Source organism: Blennius ocellaris (genome assembly GCF_963422515.1).
Source record: "Blennius ocellaris genome assembly, chromosome: 14".
Classification (NCBI taxonomy): domain Eukaryota; kingdom Metazoa; phylum Chordata; class Actinopteri; order Blenniiformes; family Blenniidae; genus Blennius; species Blennius ocellaris.
Genome location: NC_137663.1, coordinates 14707091 through 14726074, shown reverse-complemented (window position 1 = coordinate 14726074; position 18984 = coordinate 14707091). Strand labels below are relative to the sequence as shown.

Genomic DNA, 18984 nt, shown 5'->3' with positions numbered 1-18984 from the left:
GGTGCATAGAGCTCTGTCTTGTGTGATCCATGGTACAGAAATATTCCGCAGACCAATATAAAGCACAACCTGTACATTAGTTTAGCAATGAAACAAACACACTGCTTAGAAACTACAAGATAAAGCTGTTCGGGATTACAAAAACAACAACAACATTCAACACCAGATGACACAGCACAAGTGCTTTTATTCGGGACTGAGAACATATAAAGCAAAAACAGATCCATTTGTATGCATCACTTTCACATATTCCTTTGTTAAACCAATGACAGTCAATTCTAGAAAATAAACCAAAACAGTTGAGCTTTAAATAAACAAGTAGAAAAAGGTCTGTGAATTATGTTGGGGTGTCGGTGATGAAAAGGAGGATCATATTCAGTCATCCTCGTCAAAGTCCTTCTTGCCCTGGGGAGGTTTGGGTCCCCCTGCTGGTTTGGCCATGATGATCTGAGGGGAAGAAAAAAAGAAAAGAAAAGAGGTAAAGCTTCTAATGTGTAACTAGGAAGCACTTTGTTTCACACAACCAGATGGGTTATAAGTGCAAGACAACCAACTCCAACAAAAACAATATTAGATTGCAGGTAAGCTAAGGCAAACTTGAACAACACGACTAATTTATACACACAAATCGATGCAGATCAGGACAGACCTTACTTGCTCAATCAACACCCGAGTGCCATATCCTATACAAGAAATATTTAAATCCCGACATATACAGAAGAAAGCCATTTATGGTGATGAACTTTTCATGAACCCATATGGCAACATGTATGCTTTAAGAGCCACAATGGTCAATGTAGGCAACACAAGATGTGTGAACACTTGTGATGAAAATTTGAATAATTACACAACTACTTTAGTGGATGTTTAGATACCCCCCAAAAAATGAGTTTATAATCAAATGCAACATTGCCCCCCCCCCCCTTTTCTCCCCTGTCCGCTGCAATACAAAAGATGAATGAGTCCATGCAGCATGCCATCACACCACACAGTTATCCATTTGGTGCAAGTTTAGACTAATCAAGTTAATATTGTTAAAAAAAAAAAACAGTCCTGTGAAGTGCGTGAATGAAAATCAACAAGATACTTCTTCTCAGTGAGTTTGTGTTGGGCACTCTGTGTTAGTAGTGGCAGGCAAAACAACCAACATCGCAGTGTCCTGCGAGTGCGCCTCTGCAGTTTTTGCCGTTTTAAGCACATTCCAGCACCTACTAACAGAGGGTGTGCATGTGTGCGCCCTCTAATGATGGGAGTCAAAATGTTCAGGTTCGTCAGTCCAATCGTCCTTGTCCCAGTGGCCTCTCTGCTTGGGAGCTTTGGGTCCCCCTGCGGCCTTAGCCATGATGATCTGGATCGCACAGACGTCATATACATACCAACATCAACACTGGGAGTTCACAGAGCCTGGATTGCTCTCCCGCTAACCAATAATATTAGTGGAGTCAATAAAATGTAAATAAAGTATAGAACTAAACTGTTTATAACATTTTTGAAGGTTAACAGCGACAATTATGGCTTCCAAAACAGATCTACTTTAATGATTTTAGTTCTTAAAAGGTAAATCTACTTATAATAGAAAAAAAAAATCCTTATGTCGAATAAAATTAAAACACATGAAAGGTTTTACAAGGCTAACTTCTACACTATACTAATTTTGAGACACACTTGGAAGCCAAACCTAATATTTTAGAATGAAATGTAAACTCATGTAAATCTGTAAGCACACATGATCAAATGTAAGTGATCCCAGTGGAAAACAAAGCACATGGCGGCTTCTCAATCAAACTTAGCAAAAAAGATGAGTAAATCTTTGAAATCCATCTTGAATAATCTTGATCATGTGCAGACCCTTGTGTGTCCGGGGAGGGGGGGGGATCTCCCCTCACTCACCTGGTCGACCCGCAGGACTGTGATGGCAGCATTGGTGGCCATTTTGATGCCCCAGTACTTCACCAGGTACGGCTCCAAAATACCAACTTCAAGCATGTCGTTCACAGCAGGCCCTTCGCCCTGTGGGAGACAAAACCAGCAGCTGTCACATGCAGACAGGATACACACTTAGGAAATGCATCATGTTTGTGTTACATTTAGGAGGAAAAAAAAAAAAAAAAAACTCCAGCAGGCGTATAAATGCCTTATTTGAGGTGAAGAGATTAAATGAAACATAGCAATATTAAACACAAGTATACATTGTTGACTGTTGTGATTGTTAACCCAATTAGCAGCACAGTGCCTGCAACAACGAGACACCGTGACTCTAAAGTCAAACTTGAACAGAAACGTATTTCTTTGGAGTTTAATAGTTTAGCTTGTGGTGTGTGTTTTCACGTTAACGACATAATAAGATGAAAGAGGACATCCAATTGTACTAAAAAAAACTTTCAACCATAGACAAGGTTTGTAGTCAGGCAAACAAAAAGGCTAAAAACATTTGTTTTTAATTTTGACTATAAATGTGTAATTAAAAGTGAATACTTTTTGCGTTTACTTTAAAAATCATTTTAACGATTGACAAAAATGACATGGGCAGCCACACATACACACCTCAATGTCAAAGCCCATGTTCTTGTTTCCGTCGTGATGTGCAGAGTACAGTTTTGAAATGAGTTCGCTGCCCTTCACGCCAGAGTTCTCAGCCAGGGCGCGTGGCAGCGCTTCAAACGCGTCGGCAAACTTTTTAATAGCGTACTGCTCCAGACCAGGGCAGGACTACAGACCGGGAGAAAGCAGAAGGTTATGTTTCGGCAACAGGAAAATCGTTTTATGCGAACCTGGCAGATTCCAGTCATTCCACACAAATCCGCATACCTCTCCATATGAGGTGATATTTTTGGCCAACTCGATCTCAGTGGCTCCAGCTCCAGGGATCAGCCTCTTGTCCTAAAACAAAGTGGGAAAAAAAACCCAAAAACAATTATGGCTTTTTTTTGCAGATCAAATTTAAATTGGACAGTTATGTACGGGCAAAGTTAATAAGTAAATTGGTCTTCAAAAAGCTTCCAGTCTCCCAACACAGAAGAAACATCAGATTTTAATATATTTTTTGGGACCTACCCTGACCAGGACCTTGAAGGTGTTGACTCCGTCATCGACAGCCCTCTCGATGTCGTCCATCAGGTTGTCGGTGGAGCCTCGGATCACTACTGTTGAGATGGCACCGTCTTCTTTCTCTGTAACACAGACAACAGCGAGCCGAGTGTTAAGCCTGAAACATGCATTGGGCAAAGCATTTGGTCAAAAATAAATAAATCACAATGACTGGTTGGCCTACCGTGTTTGAAGACAACCACCTGAGTGTCTCCCACCTCTGTCAGGTACACATTGTCACAGTGACCCATCTCCTCGGGAGTGGGGGCAGTCTGAGAATACAGAATGCATTTTAGACAACACAATTATTTGAGCAACGATGATTAGAAATAAATAAATAAATAAGTGAGTGAGTGAGGCCTCGTCTTACCATCCGTGGCAGGGCTACAGCTCCCACAGTCTTGCATAACCTCCTCAGGTCAAATTTGCTGTTAAGTCTGAAATGGGGAATAAAAGAAGACACAAAAAAAAGTATAATTCCTTGAATATGTAATAATGATGATGAAGCTGCAATACATAATCATATACATCATTTTCCAGGTGTGGATCTAAATTCAAGAGCTCCCACAGATCTCACCTGACCACCATGAGCTTGTACTTGTTGGCATAGTGCAGCGCCATGTCGGCTACTTTCCCCCCGGTCACCACCACGTTGGCTCCAGCCTCCTTGATGGCCTTCACCTGAGCCTCCATCATATCTTCCTCACCCTTACTGAAGTTCAGGAGCTCCTGGGCATTGTTAATCAACACTGTGCCCTGTAAACCAAATGGGATTATATGTCAGACAAGCAGCATTGAACGCACTGTACATGATGGAGTTCACAAACTGAAATGACTTTTGCAGGTCCTGACAGAAAGCGAAACACTCTTTACCTTGGTCTCTGTCACCATACAGTCGAAGGGGCAGGAGAAGATGGCCACCTTGGCGTCTTTGACTGATGTGACGTCTCCTTCGGCCTCCTTCTTAAAGACCATGCCGTGGAGCATAGAAGATGCCGTCACCCCACAACCCTGAAAACACCAAGCTGAACACTTAGAGGACATCGAGAAAAACAAACAAACAAATTAACAAATAAAATCTTGCTTACCAAAATCTTACACACTCTCACGCTGTCAACATTGAAATTGCCAGATTCTGGGAAGATAGACACTGGAGCCCAAAGTGGGTTGGAGAAGAAAAAAAACAAAACAAAACAAAAAGAGAGCTCATATAAATGTCCAGATAAGCATCACTGACCACTAAAGTTGGCGCTTTGGGTCGATGACTCACCACAGGCCTGTGCGATGAGGTTGGCGAGGAAGTCTTCGTTGCCGTACTGTTTGCTCATCACCGCTGTACGGATGAGCGACGCGGCCTCGGTGACATCGTGGAGGTTCTTAGCTGAGGAGCAAACGCAGTCTGGCAGGATCTCTAAAGCTTTCTTACAGGCTTTCTCATAGCCTTCGATCACCTGTAGCAAGAGAGAACGATGACACTCGTGAAATCAGACAGTGGCGAATCAAAGGTTTGACTTTTTTGTCCATAAGTTTCAGCAATATGCCTACAAAGATCTTAATAATAATTAATTACACAGGAATAAATACTAATTCTTCATTCAACCTAAATACAGGTTGAACAAGAATTAGGACCCCAAAATTTAGGCTCTACATTAACTTCAGATTGTTTCTCTAAATAAAATAAATCTAGGAGTTCTAATAACGGTCCAGTGATTCTGCCTGTTCAATGATCAAATTGGAAGAAAGTAATAGAAAGATTTGCTCATCAAGTCAAGCAACCGAAAACATGAATAAGTTTATCTCCAAAAGGCTGCTTGCTGATTTGAATACTCACAGTCTCAGATACGTGCTTTTTTAAATGACATGGTTGTATTAACACACTAAGCATGCGGCAGACACCCCTTCTTTACCTCGGACACGGACAGGCCCATTCTGAGAAGCTCCTCGGCCAGTTCCAGCAGCGCTCCAGCAAACACCAGGACAAAGTTGGTGCCATCTCCAACCTCCTGTTCTTGCATGTGAGATGCCATCACAATCATTTTGGCGGCAGGATGCTGGACCTATAACGGCAAATTGATACAGAAATAATCAGAATTTCATAACTTCAATAAACACAAACCTTAAGTCAGTGAGGTGAACACACAAGTCCTTACCTCGAGCTCTCTGAGAATTGTTGCTGCATCATTGGTGACAAAGAGCTTCTCCAAGTGGTTGATGACCATTTTGTTCATGCCTGAAACACAACAATGCCACAGCGGATGACGACACAGTCTATTCAATTAAAGTGTAAATGGGAGTAATAAATCAGATTCCAACTACAATCAGATACTGTACATATCTAGATGGGAAGTCAGCTTACCATTTGGCCCATAGGCAGTGCGTGTGGTCTGAGAGAGCTCCTTGCAGGCTCTGATGTTACGAAAGATTGCCTCCTCAAGCCCCGAATAGTGCTGCAATGGGCAATATATATATTCAAGAGTTTCGACTTGACAGATACAGGGAATGAGGCACACATTAACGGCAGAGGACACACTAAAAATTCATGCGTTAGCATATGAGCTAAATCAAAAACAGGGAAGTCATCCTCATCCAGGCAGATGTGAACAATCGGATCCACAATGCGCTGCATGATAACTGGGTGTGACTGCAGCCTGACAGTCGGTCAATGTGACGGCAGACGCACTGCAGACACATGTGGCATGATAAACTGTTAAATCGGATAGGGAGACACCGAAAAGTAAGTCGTGGGTGCCTCCAACGAGTCCCGGGTGGAGCAGCCACCAGCGGCCTAGCTGCCTTCTAGAACTCTCCGCACATGACTGTGAATGAGCGCTAGCTCAGCGGGCTAGCATGTGCTAACAACGCAAGCAATCAAACACTGCCGGTAAAGTTACATAGAATGGCCAACAGGCGGTTTTTAACCTCACCTTGGCACCATCCTTTAACATCTGGGCGAATCCCGGTGCTTTGGGAACGTGGAGAGCCATTTTGCGATGGTAAGCAGCCCCGGTGTCTTGAGGAAGGTAGCCGCGGCGTGGGTTCAGCTCTGGGTACAAAGCCGGAGAGACCGAGGAAGAGGCGGTGCCAGTCAGGCGGCAGCTCAAGTACAGGAGGCGACGAGGAACAAAAAGCTGTTCGCATTGCGCTTTAGTTGTGACTCACCGCATGGTGACGCTCTCGTATCGTGTATGTATGTGCCCCCCCCCCTTTCATTCACAAAGACTGAGCTTTATCTTTTATACATTTCTGCTCAATTTAAATAAGACCCTTAATACAAACAGCAAAATCCTACCGTTTCTGCCCCATATAAGTCAAGTTTGTGTATGTATTTGCATGCTTTGACTGATAATGGTGATTCAAGTAATCATCTTCCAGCAAAATTTACACCCATAATTGAGAACTATATAAACAGAAATAAATCAAGCTGCTTTCACTTTCAAAATGAAGCAAATATGTTGAATTGCACTTGTCACGTAGGAATCGAATGGAAATTAGTCTAAGTACTCATTGACCAGTGATCAGTTGAGGAGATAGTCAGCCCAAGCAATGTAAAGTATAAACACAAAAAAATTCCTTCAACAATGTATGAATAACAAAAACTACTTCAGATGCGCATATATGAAAAGTACAACCTCTGGTTGAATAGCCGACCACAGATAAAACAAAAATGAGACAAACAATGGATTTTTTGAAGCTTATAGTTTTTATTATGCAGATGTATTTTTTCCTCAGTCACACTCAAAGCCCTTTTTCACTCTAAAGCCAAAAAAGGAGGGAACAATAAATGCAAAGCAGCGTTTTGCTTCCTCGGAGGTCGATAGTCACTAAACTTTATTAAATCATCATCGCCCTTCATCTGGTAATGAGCCGGTAAATCTTCCCCCATCACATTACCAGTTGATTTATGTGTATAGTATAGGTTCATGATTCATCCACAGACCATTAGAAGTGTCAGCCACCATCCCAAGTGAAGTCCCTGTTAAAACACTGCTTAAGTAAGCCGTATAAAACCCTCCCCTTTCATAGAAAATACACTTTAAATTTGGTATAATAATATGTCATATGAAAACAAAAACAAACGTTAGTAACATCATTGCATACATTGAAGTCGAGGAAACAGTATCTCCTTTCTGTCTGTGAATTTAGAGTTAGTTTAGTGTTCTAAATTTGGAATTGTGCAGCATCTCTTTAAAAAAAACAAACTTCAGAATAGTATAAAACAAGAGTGAAAACACAAACTAATAGTCGTATTTTAAATCTGTAACTAAAACATTTGGTTGTAGCAGCTATGACAGATAAACCACAATATAGAAATCCCTTTGGCAGCTACGATAAGGATATTATACCCATAACTAGCTAATCCAAAACATGTAAACAGACAAGAGTCACACCGGTGCTGCTAATTTGCACCACATGGATAAAAAAAGAAGAAAGAAGACAAGCTGCCATGTAACAATCTCCCTTGTATCATGACAACACTACACGTAGCAGTGACGCCACAGTAATAATAGATGTAAAACATTGGCTACAAAAGGTCCCGTACTTAACAAACACACATGCACGTGGTTCAGTTGGGTTTGCGAACAGTGTTCACAGCCGTGCTGGCCCAGCCTTCCAGTGTGTCCGAAAGCTTTGTGGCTCGGCGTGTGAGGTTTGAACGACAGAGTTTAGCGTTGGGATCCAACTTTCTCATCACGGCGCTGCCAGAACGTTGTCCTGCGCTGGACCTGCGAAGGCGGAGAGATTGATGCAGTTAGTTTCCAAACGAGAGAGAGAGAGAAAAAAAAAAATCCCACCCAAACAATGCATTTCATATTCAACACGATAAAGCTGCAGCGCAATAAATTAAGTCCATTTTCAGTAACTCACATTTCGAGTGAAATCTGGCAACTATTGGAGGACAGTAGTAAACAGTAATGTTTAGGATGTGCCAATTTAATTTCATATCCTCCAAAAGCATCGCTATGGATTACGCAGCATTTCAGATTAATGTCATTGGAAAAAAGTTTTGTTTTCTTTACCTGACAGGTCTAATAAAAGTGCCATCATAACCATTTTTCTTTAATGCAAACAATTATTTGAATGGGAAAGAATCAAGAGTCAATGCTTCCAAATCTGCAATATTTGTGCATCAATAAGAACTCACAATTTTCAACCAGGAAAACAAGAACAACACAACATATCCTGTCACAATAAAAAAAAAAAAATTAACTATTAAGACAACAGAGAAAAAGTCAATATGTATAGAAAGAGTTAAGTCAGACAGAAGTGCGAGTGTGACAGAGTGAGTTATTGGTTGCAGAAGAGAAATATGTTCATCGTAAGGACATTCACTTTAATAAAACAGTCCATGCAAGGTTTTAGGCGAGCTCTGCCATGTGTTCTCGCGTTGCAAAATTAGTTCAAGCAAATGTTTCGAGAACACCTTGGGGTTTAGTACAACCACTTTTGATGCATGTATTTACCTTCTGCTTTACTCCACAATTAGGGAATAGTTGAACTGCCTGTTATTGGTGGAAAAGAAACCTGCTCATTTTACCCACAAACAGTGATTCACACAGTGTTTAGAGCAACTGGTGGCATGCGCATAACAGACAAGGTCACCGTTCCTCTGCATTTGGAATTACACAGAACGTCAGTTTTTTGGACGGCACACTAACAGTTTGAACGTTAACACAGGATGTGAGGGGAAAAACAAATCCCAACTTTCTCAAGCACATTTGTTGTTCCATCTGGCTTCAATTCCCCACACCCAAACGGCCTCCCTCTCCTTCGCAACATGTCCAAATAGCACCAACCGACCCAGTTTCAAATGGAAGCGGGAAGAATGTGGAAGGGGAGGGGAAGGAACCCCGGGGACCCACAAGCTGTGATATGAATTCTTGGGGTGGGAGGAATGAGAGGGTCAGAGAGGGGGCAGTCATGTGCATCCGTTGCCTCTATGCACAGTACGGCTGACCAAGGCAACAGCCTGGAGGCTTTCATAACTACACACAATACTCTCATTCATCACCTGCACAACATACTCATTCAAAATTCCCCCTCATTATAAAGCATGCAGCCTCTGGGACAAAATACTCCTTTAAAAAAGCTCAACATTACATAAAAAAAACAGGTATTGCCTATTGGAAATATATATATAAAAAGAAAAACTCACTTGTCATCTCTGCCAATAAGATCATCGAAGGCCTTTGACAGATGTTTAAGCTTCCTCAGTCCACTAGAAACGGACTCCAAATCATGGTCAAATCTTCTATCAAAACACAGAAAAAGCACTTTTATACAGGCAAATAAACATAAACAGCCCAAAAAAAACCCCACCAACGTAAGTAGGAGAATATCAGAAATATTACCCCCGAAGTACCAGACACTAAAGCTGTATGACGTGAGAAGGCAAATGTTAAAACACTTACAGTGCCTGGTTCTGCGTGTTTGGGGAAGCAAAAGGACTTCGTAGCGCAGCCATGCGGACCAGCTGCCTCCTGCCTCCACCCGTTTTCACCCCACGTACAGATGCTTCAGGAGTTTTTTTCCTCCTAGATCCCGGAGTACTCCCGGGCCTGGCTGTGGATCTGGGTGTGCGTCTGGGTGTTGTAGTGGCACGGGCAGGTGTACGCCTTGGGGTGCAAGCACCAGTATTTTCTCCATCATGACCCGGAGTCGCGACCAAACAATCCTCACGAGTGAATTCCCTGTTCCTCTGGAACTTCTGAGGAAGGAAAAAAAAAAAAAAAAAAAAAAAAAAGAGGGAGATGACAAAGACAAAGACAAGGACATTTGATTGTCAGATATCTCCACACACACAAATTCAATCACTCGAGATGGAAAGACCCCTAGAGCCCACCAGACCATCTCATGTACCTGATAAACTTCACTGATGGAATTCCTAGCGCTGCGAGTGAACTTGCGAACCGTGCTGGGTTTTGCTTGCTCCTTGGGGTTTTCTGCGGTCAGATTCTCCGGGAGGGAATTGGCCTGGACAGAACGCAGAGGGAGCCGCTTGCGCAGAGACATTCGTAAGGAGTTGAGTGAAGATGAAGATCGAAGCTTGCGGAAGCGGTCGGGAGCGTCTGGGGAGCATTCTGCCTCATCAGACTCGTCCAGGACTGTGTGTGCCCGCCAGACTCCCACCATCACTTTACCAACCCCATCCATCATTGTAGACGCCATACGGACCGAGCTGAGTGAAGGCAACAAAACAGGAACTGCATCACAAACCTTGTTTGCACATTGCTTGCAGGTATCTGATTACAACTTCAGTTGCTACAATAATAAGTCAAACATTGTCTGATGCCGTTTAATCTGAAGCAAGTTTAAAAAATATTTTTTAGGTGGACACTATGACCTCTTTCCATCGGTCAGGCTGGGAAATGGCTTGTATTCTTAACTTCTTTATTTGTAGAGCTGTATATTCGGCTTAAAGAAAATGAGCTTTTGACCAATTACATGTGAATTACCGTTGACTCCTACTTTTTACAGTCATCATCATGGACAGATGGGACATTTTATAGCTATCAGCTTTTTTTTTTTTCAGGTTTCAACAGTCGTCATAAGAAAATACGTCGCAGTCCCGAGGAAATATATGGGAGAAATGAAGATGTAAATAACCCGTAACAACTTGCAGCAGCATTCATCATGTTAGTGAGAGCTCCGTGGCTTTTGTTTGAGACAACAGTACTTTCCCAAGCTGCCCTGCCCTGTTTGACTTTGACCAAAAAAAACTTCAGACGGAAAAAGGATAAATGCCTCTTTAACAGCATCACCTACTCGTCAAACACCAAAGAAAAGTTAAAGCATCTCACCTTTAACAATAAAACATTTCCAAACATTGCCACCACATCGTCACTGCCTGTCATTAACACAACAATAGAGAGCCTCACAACTCGCTGTTCAGATAACGTCGTCATTTACAACAGAAAACGAGTCAACAAGTTAGTATTTCAGTAAATACAACTCGACATGGACTATCTCATGTGTGCGTGTATCTTACTTGAGAGTTTAGGTGTGTGAATCGTCGTGTCGTAAAAGTCCGAGTCGCCTGCTGCTCCTTTTCTTTCTTCTTTCTGTTTGAATTTGGCGCAGGGGGGGAAAGACACGCGGGGCCACGCCCTTTACGCGCAGATCTATAACGTGCCCCGTGACGTCATTACGCGACGGAAAAACCGCCCGTGACGCACACATTTTAAATAAAGCGTTTTTAATTTACGCGTTAAATTAATTTTATAAAATGCATTTTTATATTGAGCAAGAAGTTGTTAATAATTCATTTTCAAATTGACTTTTCTTTTTCAAATTTTGATTAAGTTTTTTTTGGGTTGTTTTTAATAAAACATGGAATGTCGCAATTGTTAAGCTTCAAGTTAAGAAATGTGAAATATCCCCAGCATTTAACAGATATGCATAAATGCAGAAATGTTCTGCATTTATTTCATATTAGTTATTTTATCCTTATTTATCCTCTCGCACTTACATTACCACACAACCATTTTCAGCCATGTAAAGGAATGTATGGCAAACTATATCCAAGCAGTTTCACACTGACAAAAAAAGACGAACAGAAAAAAAATTGTTCATTCGAATCTGTGGGTTTTTACGTTCTCCCCACAGTGCAATGATAGCTATATAATGGTGTATCAAGCTGTATTGAAAATAGCTAATCTGTCCCATTTCAGTGTGGGAGTTTGCATGTGCTCCCTGATTTTCTATCCTACTTCCGTTTCCTTGAATAGCTCAAAAACATTATCCTGATCAGTTCCCTGCAATCCCCCTTCGGATCAAGCGGTATGGAAGCTCCATGGCTAAGATTAGAGTCTGATGTCCTTAACGTCGTAAATTGTGAAGAGATTTCTGGGTGAAGAGTTATAAAAGAACAATAAAAACCAGTTTCAAAGTCTGAATTTAAGTGTCGTAACACTATACAGATCCAACCAGATTGAAGTGAATTAATTTGAAACAAACTCACCAGCAGATGTCACTACAGACTGTCATGTGGATCTTATTTTTCTACTTAAGAGACCTTATTCACGTTGGTGAGCTTTATGAAACAATTTGGCACTGGCGTCTGTACTGTTATTAAATCCGTTCATTTTCCATGAATACATGTATTCAGATGTTGCTGCACACATCTTTAATAGTTCCCTGCCTAACTCACAACTACCACAGACAAAGCAACACACTAAGAAAAATTATTGTTGACACCAAAACCTGCACGTTTACATTTTAAATATTAACTAGAAGTCTTATTTGTTGAATTTGGTTCGAAACCTATACTAAAGAAGAATTGCCCCTAAACAGCGGTTTGTTCAGTTCAAGACATTAAACCACTCATAAAACACATTCCGTCCCCCAAAATCTACTGAAAAATCAATAGTTAATGTTCATCAAAGCAATCACAAAGTTTTATGGATACTAAAAGATGCATACACGACCATATGTTTCACAATAAATGTCTTAACTCAAAGAGTAAAACTGTCTCAATCCACTTGGTCGCTTCTTTGAAGTTTATTAGACACTTGCACATCCTTGCCATCTCTGTTCAGAATTGCACCATTTTATGTGATGCTGTTACGAGTTCTTTTTTCATTGGCAGGACACCAAAGACCTAGTCCTTGAACTTCACAACCTCAGTTTGTGTACTTTTTGTCACCAACAGTAAATGCGTAACAACTTTTTAACAAGCTCACAATGCATTGTTGAGTCAGGAGTTAAAGTTCAGTGTAAATGTGACAACTAGAAACCAAGAAAAAGTTTCTGAGGCGGCACTTTTTATGAGTGTTTATTGTCGACACTTTTTTATTCTGTTAGTGAAGCAGTCACGTTGTTGAAATGTGTATCTTCTTTATTGATGGAAAGGTTAAGATCACGAACAAGATACCAAAAAAATTTTGTTGTTTCCTGCTAAATCAATCATTTAATCAGATTTTTAATGATCCCGCCTCCTTCCCCACAAAAAACGACGTCACTGCAAAGTCAAGATATGTTTAGGTCTAGTTTATTTCAATGACCGGACATTAAAAAGACAAGAAAAAACAAGAGTTTAAAAAACAACTTTTGAATCATGAAAGTCAGAGTACATCATGTCACGGGACAATAGAAACCCAGAGTTAAATTGCATACTTTCAGAGAACTACAGGCCATTAATAATGATGAAATAAATATACAAATATGAACAACAAGAGATAATTTGACATTTTCTCAGAAGGACATTTTGGGAGAAAATGCATATTTGTTTGTTTAGCAAAGAACTAGATGATAAGTCTGATCCTCCTACGTAATGAAATGAATGAATACACCGCCAATGAAATAAGGTTTAGCAGCAATTCTGAAATCAGGTAAAAGAGCGACCCGGTGATCTGTCAGCAAAGATTAAAGACAGACTGCAGCTTCAACTTTAACATACAGATCAGAGAATGGCATCAACCTTCAGACTCTCACTTCAAAACATCAAATAAAGTATCAATATAAAAGCCAGGAAACCAGAAGAAAGAGAGGATGTCTTCATGGCTTGTCACATTTGGTGAAGGAAAGAACGCCTGTTAATGTGGGAACATTTTACCTGCAACACTGACAAGAGAGAAATAAAGAATTAGCCGGGCTGCTGGCACTTCCATGGTTAATGCTTTTTGTGTACAGTATGTGCGTTACCTTTGTGATCTTTTGCCATCTTGAGACAACGGCAAGCAGGACAGTAAAGAACACCACCACCCCAGCTGCTATTATGGGGTACACCGGGAACTTCATTGTGCTTTCTGCAGATGGGTAGAAGATGATTAACTCACCACACACACACACACCTGACCAGATACATGGTCACAGCACATGCCATGCAAAATCAAACAACACACGTGAGGCCTGAGTGACCCTGGACAGTTGAAGATTCTGTGAACTGACCTGTTACGGTGACATAGAATAGTTTGCTGTACGTTTCGTTTGCCAAGCATTTATATGTGCCTTTATGCACACTCTCCTTCACATGGCTAATTCTTAACTGGCTTGTATAACCGTCCTGGGACACGGTGGTGCCGCCGTCCAACAGCTCCACTCTGCTGTCATTCAGTGTCCACGCCACATCCATGACTGGTGGATTGGCCCAAATGTCACACCGCAGGATCAGTTCCTCCCGCTCCTCAACTGCAATGTTCTCAGACCCCGAGAGCTTCGGGGCATCTGAAAAGTATCACAGAAAATAGTTTTACTGCTCAGGTTTCAAAAGAGAAATTCACATTTTCCCGACTTAAAAACAAAAAAAAGCTTTATCCAAACTGTAAATTTAATGTTTAATCCATACTTCTTCAGACAAAAGGACACCAACAACAAATTGTGATAAGTTTGTATCAATATTAAGTATATTAAAACTTATAAAAAGCAGTTCATAATATATTTTAGAAAAGAATGTCAATTAAAAGAAGGTAAGGTTGCTGAAGGTAAGGGGTAAACAATTTCACAAGTTTTGAAAAGTTATTTTCACTTGTCAGTTATTATGTACCATTAGTATGATTACATCAATTTGTCATAAGTTCAATGTAGTGTTAGTCATCACATTCAACACAGAGCAGACACAGTATTTGTTTTCACAATGGCTGGACGTGTGAAACCAATTCTTTTAAGAGACTTACGTCTGACATTCAGGGTAACAGAGGCCTCGAGTGACTTATTCCTTCGGAGGTAACACTTGAATGTGGCACCGTTGTCGTCAGTGATGGCAGGCGAGACGCACACCTTGCTCGTTCCGTTCTTGTTTCCTTCTGCAAGCTTAACAATAGCGCCATTCCGGAGCCACACCAGCTCGTAATCATCAGTCTCAGAGCTGGTGTCGTGACTGCAGACCAGAGACACCGTGTCCGTCACATTAACATTGACGATACCTTCACTGTTGTCTGGCACAGACACGATTTGGAGACCTGAAGACAGGGAAAACATTTTAAAATTTCAGGAATGCCTGCATGAAGGAGCGAAAACAGATCAGACAAAGTGTGGATTAGTTTATTTTAAACTGAATTTACAGATTAATTGTTGTATTTTTGGACTCACCAAAAGTCTGGGTGACACAATAGAAAAGTAAATGGAGCAGAGGGATTCGCCAAATCACATTCATTTTAGATGAGTCTGGAAGAAGTTAGAAATTAAACAGAAGAGCATTCACGCCACGTGAATTAACTGAATTCACAACCGCGTAAACATATTTCATCAGGGAAAGAGTGAAGCAAAACATACAGATGAATAAAGTTTGATGCGGCAGATTTCTTGCTTGTACATTCAGTTGATATCCTCAGCCTTGTCATGCAGAACAGTTCTCCGGGACACTTCATGATTACCTCTAGCCACTGAATCCCAGTGAAACACGTGCTTTGCCTCAGTTTAATTTTCCATTACAAATGAGCAAAGTGCACGCTGATCTACATGTGCTTGTAAACATGTTAAACTACCAAAGCTTCTAGTTCTATTTCTTCATATAATCTTTAAGACACACAGTTAAAAATAAATAACCAAAGACTGGATGGATGACTGTTTTCTTGCAAAGTCTAAACTTTTGAAAAGTTGCCAAAACACTCCTTGGAGATTATAGATTATCTTATGAAGTAAGGTGAACAGTCACTCTGACTAACTTGGAAAATTCATGACCAGAATAATTCTCTCAACAAAAGGGAGCAACTTGTGGCAAATTGTCTCTCTTTGTCAAAGCTGTAGTTTTGAAAGTCAACAAAAAAAAAAAATGTTTAAACTTATGTAGTAAGTAGCCTGTAAAGTTATGCATTTTTGACTAAATATTTTACACGTATGAGGAGAAGGTACTTACCTGAGATTGTTTGTTTGTCTTGCTTTCCTGTGTGTTCTAACTAAGTTGTTCGCTGTGTGTGAATATGAGGATGTGAGTGCCTCTGAATTTCCAATAGCTCTTATAGGCTTCACAGGATGCTTTACTACTCCTGTTACTAAATGGCATTCTCACAATTGCATTTATCTGTCCCTGTCAACACCCATCACACCCTCCCACTTCTGTTCTGTTGTCCTTCGTTTCCTTCCATTTTATGCACACTTTTAATGTGCACACACAAGGTTTTTTTATTGGCTGTAGTCATTGTAATGGTACTAAAACTGCTGGGTGTGGATGTAAAGGTAAAACGTGTTTTTATAGCACCCATTTTTACTTCCTTTTGTAGTTTTTTTTCCACACTCTTCTCAAAACTGGCATTATAAACACACAAATCTTTAACACAATTAGTTAATGGCACCAGTTAAAATGTTAAGTATAATAAAACCTTTTTTTTTTAATTGAGCTTTTTTTTAAACATTAAATGTAACTTTGTAATCTTTCACTGCCATTATGACACACGCACACACACACACACACACACACACACACACACACACACACACACACACACACACACACACACACACACACACACACACACACACACACACACACCCACACACACGCACAAAGGGGACATCACAGCAAGAACACACAGCTCTCTAATCAAATCCAGCTTGACAAACTGACATGAATATGTAAGTGGATCACATACTGGAGGTCTGAAAGGGCTCTTTTGTTCAGCCTGAGTTAACATTTGAACATTTGCAACAGAAATTCCTCTTTTAAACACTAGAGAGATGTACAGATTTAAAAACACATCAAAAAAATAACAACTATGCAGATAGTTGATGAAAACTTAAAATGACCAACTTCCTTAGTTTGTTGTCTTGCCCTGGCATGTTATGTTTTTGTGATTTTTACTGTTTTTAGTTCGTCTTCTGTCAACCAGAATTCATATTAAGCTCTCTAAAAATCCCCATTATTCTTAAGAATGTATTGATTTATTTCCCCTGTTTGATTCATCACGGCTCCTTCAACCCACAATCTCCAGAAGCCATGCTCTGAGTGTCATCGACTGACAATCATGTACTGAGTAGTACATGACATTCAGTCAATGACTTTCTGTGAAAGCATGTGCTGGGCTTTCAGTGATAGCTCAAAGGTTGCCTGCAATTGTTACTCAGGGTATGCAGTGCTTTCACAGTCAAGTGCTATTTGCGTTGCATTGCGCAATTAACAAGCTTATTTTATGAACGCTCTGCAAACTAAAACATTAACTGCTCTTTCAAAACAGCTTTGCATGAAAGGTTTGATTTTATGATTTAAATCTGTGTTGTTATAAAATGACACAGCATCTGAATGCACTTTAAGATTACAATTGATTACGCTGCAGCTGTGTTGGTAAGAATAGAAATAAAGGCATATTGGAAGGGTGATGTGACCATGGTTGCGTCTCCATCCAATATGGATACATCCATCTTCAATGACGCTTATATCCTGTTCTGGGTTGCAGGGTGCTGCAGCCAATCCCAGCTGTGAGGGCAGGATACATCCTGGACAGGTCACCAGTCCACCAGAGGGCAAACACACATAGACAGACAATCACACACACACAGACACACACACTTTCAGGTAATATAGCGTCACCAATTAACCTCACATGCATGGGATGCGGGAGGAAACTTGAAGGAAACTCATGCACCTCGGCGCTGGTGCTCCATGTTTGTTTATGTGACAACTATATGAGGGCAAGTCTAGAGATAAAATCAGGGGTTAAAGTACACCTTTCAGGGAGGTAAGATTAATCAATATCTATTTGAAGTACACCAACGCCTGTGAAGGAAAAAAACAAGCCTGCAGAGTCCAGGTCGCCAGAGCACATTGTGTGTATACCGAGTAAACAGGCATTCCTCATCAGATTAATATTGAACCCTCCAGGCCCTCGCTGCAGCTCACACCCAGGCCCGCCCCTCCCTACACGCAGAACACGCGCTGTGCGTAGGGCCCCGCGATCCATGGGGGGCCCCATTTTGCGCAAGTGAATTTCCATCGGGATCAATAAAGTATCATCATTCTCTGCAAATGCGCAAAGGATGCGCGTGCATTTTGCCGAGAGGCACGTGGAGAGAACCGCCACCAAGTCAGCCCGAGGCAGGAGAGAGAGAGAGGAAAAAAAAGAGACGCAATGATTGAAAGCGCGAAGGATTATCAGCGGTCAGATGGGCCGGCAGGCAGTTGTTTACAGGTAGAAAGTAGAGAGAGAGAGAGAGAGAGAGAGAGAGAGAGAGAGAGAGAGAGAGAGAGTAGAGAGAGAGAGAGAGAGAGAGAGAGCGCGATGGCTTCCAAACGTTAATACGATTCAGGAGCTAGCAAAAGAAAGAAAAAGTCCAAACAAGAAGAGGCTCGTGCTTCACTTGAAGGTGGGGATGTTGTTGAAATAAAAAAGAAAAAACTTTGTGGCATAAACTGTTTATGCCACAAAGTTTTTTCAGACGTGTGCATCTGTAAAGTTATTGTTCCACTGTTGATCTGTAAAGTTATTGTTCCACTGTTGATAGAGGCTGTTCATTTGATTCGTTCGTAATTGTAATTTATTATTATTATTATTAGTATTATTATTATTATTACTATGTTATTGGAAGGGGGGCCCCAAAATAAAATCCTGCTTAGGGCCCCCACTTGGCCAGGGGCGTCCCTGCTCACACCACACACACACTGAAGTAAGTAATGACCCATAAACACTTACTTAATCAGTGGATTCACCAATGAAAATACTTGTACTTGACCCCCCTCTCACTATATCAGTAAACATTTACCAGTCGGGCTTTGACCCTTGGATGCAAACAGACTTTTGCTCTTTCACGCTCACCATTCTTACCCGCCCCCTCGACTTGCTTTCCTCCAAATGCTAAGAAAAAGTAACCTGGAACACGAGCATGTGCTGGATTTGTTAACGATACTCCCTCCCTTTTTACCCCCTCTCCCCACTCCCTCCTTACCCTCCCTCCTCCTTGCCTGTTCTCCCCTCCCTCCAGTATTTTGCCACTTCTCCCTCCGCTCCTCTGTCTTTCTCCCGTCTTTGA

General features: G+C 41.1%; 3 protein-coding genes across 5 annotated transcripts; all 3 read right to left on the bottom strand.

Moving 5' to 3' along the window:
- Window positions 1-162: 162 nt before the first annotated feature.
- On the bottom strand, window positions 163-6142 carry cct8 (chaperonin containing TCP1, subunit 8 (theta)). Of its 2 annotated transcripts, XM_080508638.1 has the most exons (16): window positions 6012-6142; window positions 5444-5534; window positions 5238-5317; window positions 4995-5144; window positions 4358-4538; window positions 4176-4237; window positions 3961-4098; window positions 3665-3843; window positions 3458-3524; window positions 3272-3359; window positions 3055-3170; window positions 2809-2880; window positions 2545-2709; window positions 1891-2010; window positions 1217-1348; window positions 163-447 (listed from the first exon to the last, which is right to left on the bottom strand). In XM_080508638.1, exons 1-15 carry the CDS (start codon window positions 6069-6071, stop codon window positions 1241-1243), a joined length of 1677 nt encoding a protein of 558 aa, XP_080364764.1. In that variant the 5' UTR covers window positions 6072-6142; the 3' UTR covers window positions 163-447; window positions 1217-1240. The 2 variants fall into 2 exon arrangements, with proteins under 2 accessions (XP_080364764.1, XP_080364765.1); XM_080508639.1 differs by lacking the exon at window positions 1217-1348.
- A 674-nt stretch (window positions 6143-6816) lies between these two features.
- Window positions 6817-11141, bottom strand: pimreg (PICALM interacting mitotic regulator). Of its 2 annotated transcripts, none has more exons than XM_080508648.1 (6): window positions 11075-11141; window positions 9946-10264; window positions 9498-9793; window positions 9242-9337; window positions 8550-8588; window positions 6817-7811 (listed from the first exon to the last, which is right to left on the bottom strand). In XM_080508648.1, the coding sequence occupies exons 2-5, from the start codon at window positions 10252-10254 to the stop codon at window positions 8558-8560; spliced, it is 732 nt and encodes a 243-aa protein (XP_080364774.1). In that variant the 5' UTR covers window positions 10255-10264; window positions 11075-11141; the 3' UTR covers window positions 6817-7811; window positions 8550-8557. The 2 variants fall into 2 exon arrangements, with proteins under 2 accessions (XP_080364774.1, XP_080364775.1); XM_080508649.1 differs by having other exon boundaries at window positions 9242-9334.
- Window positions 11142-13635: 2494 nt separating this feature from the next.
- tmigd1 (transmembrane and immunoglobulin domain containing 1) lies at window positions 13636-15392 on the bottom strand (the record flags this gene model as incomplete). Its single annotated transcript, XM_080508984.1, has 5 exons — window positions 13636-13647; window positions 13729-13832; window positions 14086-14250; window positions 14700-14984; window positions 15338-15392. 5 exons carry the CDS (start codon window positions 15390-15392, stop codon window positions 13636-13638), a joined length of 621 nt encoding a protein of 206 aa, XP_080365110.1.
- Between the last annotated feature and the right edge of the window lie 3592 nt (window positions 15393-18984).